Source organism: Tupaia chinensis, unplaced genomic scaffold (assembly GCF_000334495.1).
Source record: "Tupaia chinensis unplaced genomic scaffold, TupChi_1.0 Scaffold000047_1, whole genome shotgun sequence".
Classification (NCBI taxonomy): Eukaryota; Metazoa; Chordata; class Mammalia; order Scandentia; family Tupaiidae; genus Tupaia; species Tupaia belangeri.
The window spans coordinates 3,429,147-3,430,858 of record NW_006159505.1 but is presented as its reverse complement, the minus strand read 5'-3'; the positions used below and the strand labels follow the sequence as shown (position 1 = coordinate 3,430,858).

The window sequence follows — 1,712 nt, the reverse complement described above, 5'->3', positions numbered from 1 at the left end:
GCCGCAATCCCTTCTCCTCCATTCTCCTCTCGGGATCTTGGGCACGCACACACACATGCCCAGCGTGAGTTTTAAGCCACTGGGTCCGGGACACGAACCGTGGTCGACTATGTGGGAGTCCAGCGACATAGCCATTATGCTAACTGCTGGTTCCTTTTTTTTATTTTTGGAGAGGAAACTGTTCATTCTTAGAATAAAACTACTAAAATAAGACAGGGGAAGATACTTCAAGCCAAAGATGGCAGATACCTGAGAGTATGTATCAAAGTGGAGTAATTAGAAGAGTTCCACTAACCTTATAGGTCAGTGGTTCCTAAACAGAAATCATGGGACTGGGTGCATTAGGTTCCTTTACAGAACTTTATCAAAATATGAACGCCCACCTCTCAGTGCTAGAAGTACTGATTTAGTAGATCTGGGGTAAGGCCAAATTATCTGTTATTTTTCCTAATCTCTTAGGTGATTTTGATAAGCGAGCGGGTTTGCAAGTCACTATACATGTTACAATTCATCTTACACTTAGAGGCCCAGAGTCTAATTGTTCTTTAATAGCCAGTTCTCATCGTTCTATGACACTGGATAAAGAACCTATGCAGGATATCTCTTGCATAAACTACTTTTCCAAGAGTGGGTTCATAATAAATATCTAGATTCTAATTAAGTCCATCAGCAGAAGAAAACTTTCCAAAAGTCCGCATAAACTAAACTGTGCCTGAAAGCATTTTTAAATGCTTTACGTGATGACTGTCACATTAAGTATACCAAGAAAAAGGGAGAGTCTTTTTCAAGATTAAATAGTAGGAGAAATCAAAAGGAGGAGAGAACAGAAGTAAAATTTTGTCTGGGTTCATTATTATCTAACATTCTCACCAGAAGATTGATAAAGTTGTACCATTCTTCACAATAGTGATAGAAGCCAGGCAATGTATAAGCAATATTTGGTTACTTACTTTGCCATTGTTTCTGCAGACAGGTCTTCAGAATTCCTGACTTTTGTTTCACCTAGAAAAAAATTTAAAAATATAAAATTCCCAGGGATAGGAATTATAAAAGCGAGAGTCACACTTTGGACCCAACAGGTGGAGGTTAAAATAGTTGGACCCCACATGGCAGACTGCAAGGTTTAAGTCCTGAGCCTGACAGCTTGAAAATCACACCAGGCAATGTGTGCATGTGTGCCCACCCAAAATCCAGAGAGGAGAATGGAGGAGAAAGGATTGTGGTGTGGCCATCCCTCCAGGGAATGATTTCTCACTTTCCCTCTGCCTCTTTCTCTGTCTCTCTCTGGTAAGCACATGTGCCATATAGGAAACTTGAAACACACACACACACACACACCTCTGGACAATGAAATGAGGAGTTTATAATTTTTTTGAGGGGGAGAGGTGTTTGCTATAGGGTACGTGCGCTTGCCAGAAAGACAGAGAGAGACAGAGAGACAGAAAGTGAGAAATCATCCCCCCAGAGGGGATGGCCACATCGTAATCCCTTCTCCATTCTCCTCTTGGGATCTTGGGCACGCACACACATGCGCCCAGCGTGAGTTTAAGACACCAGGTCTGGGACTTGAACCATGGTCAACTACATGGGAGTCCAGCGATGTAGCCATTACTTTATCTGCTGGTCCCAAGGAATTTATAATTTTTTTTTTTTTTGGAGAGATTTTCACTGTAGGGCGCGTGCGCTCGCCAGACAGGCAGAGAGACATAGAG

The 1,712-nt window shown here is 42.2% G+C and overlaps 1 protein-coding gene across 1 annotated transcript in view; it reads right to left on the bottom strand.

Moving 5' to 3' along the window:
- Positions 1–1,712, bottom strand: part of PPME1 (protein phosphatase methylesterase 1) — a 74,341-nt gene that overhangs the window by 28,976 nt on the left and 43,653 nt on the right. The window contains exon 5 of the mRNA XM_006140983.3: positions 951–1,002. Within this exon, the coding sequence (XP_006141045.1) occupies positions 951–1,002 (52 nt within the window). The remainder of the gene's footprint in view (positions 1–950; positions 1,003–1,712) is intronic.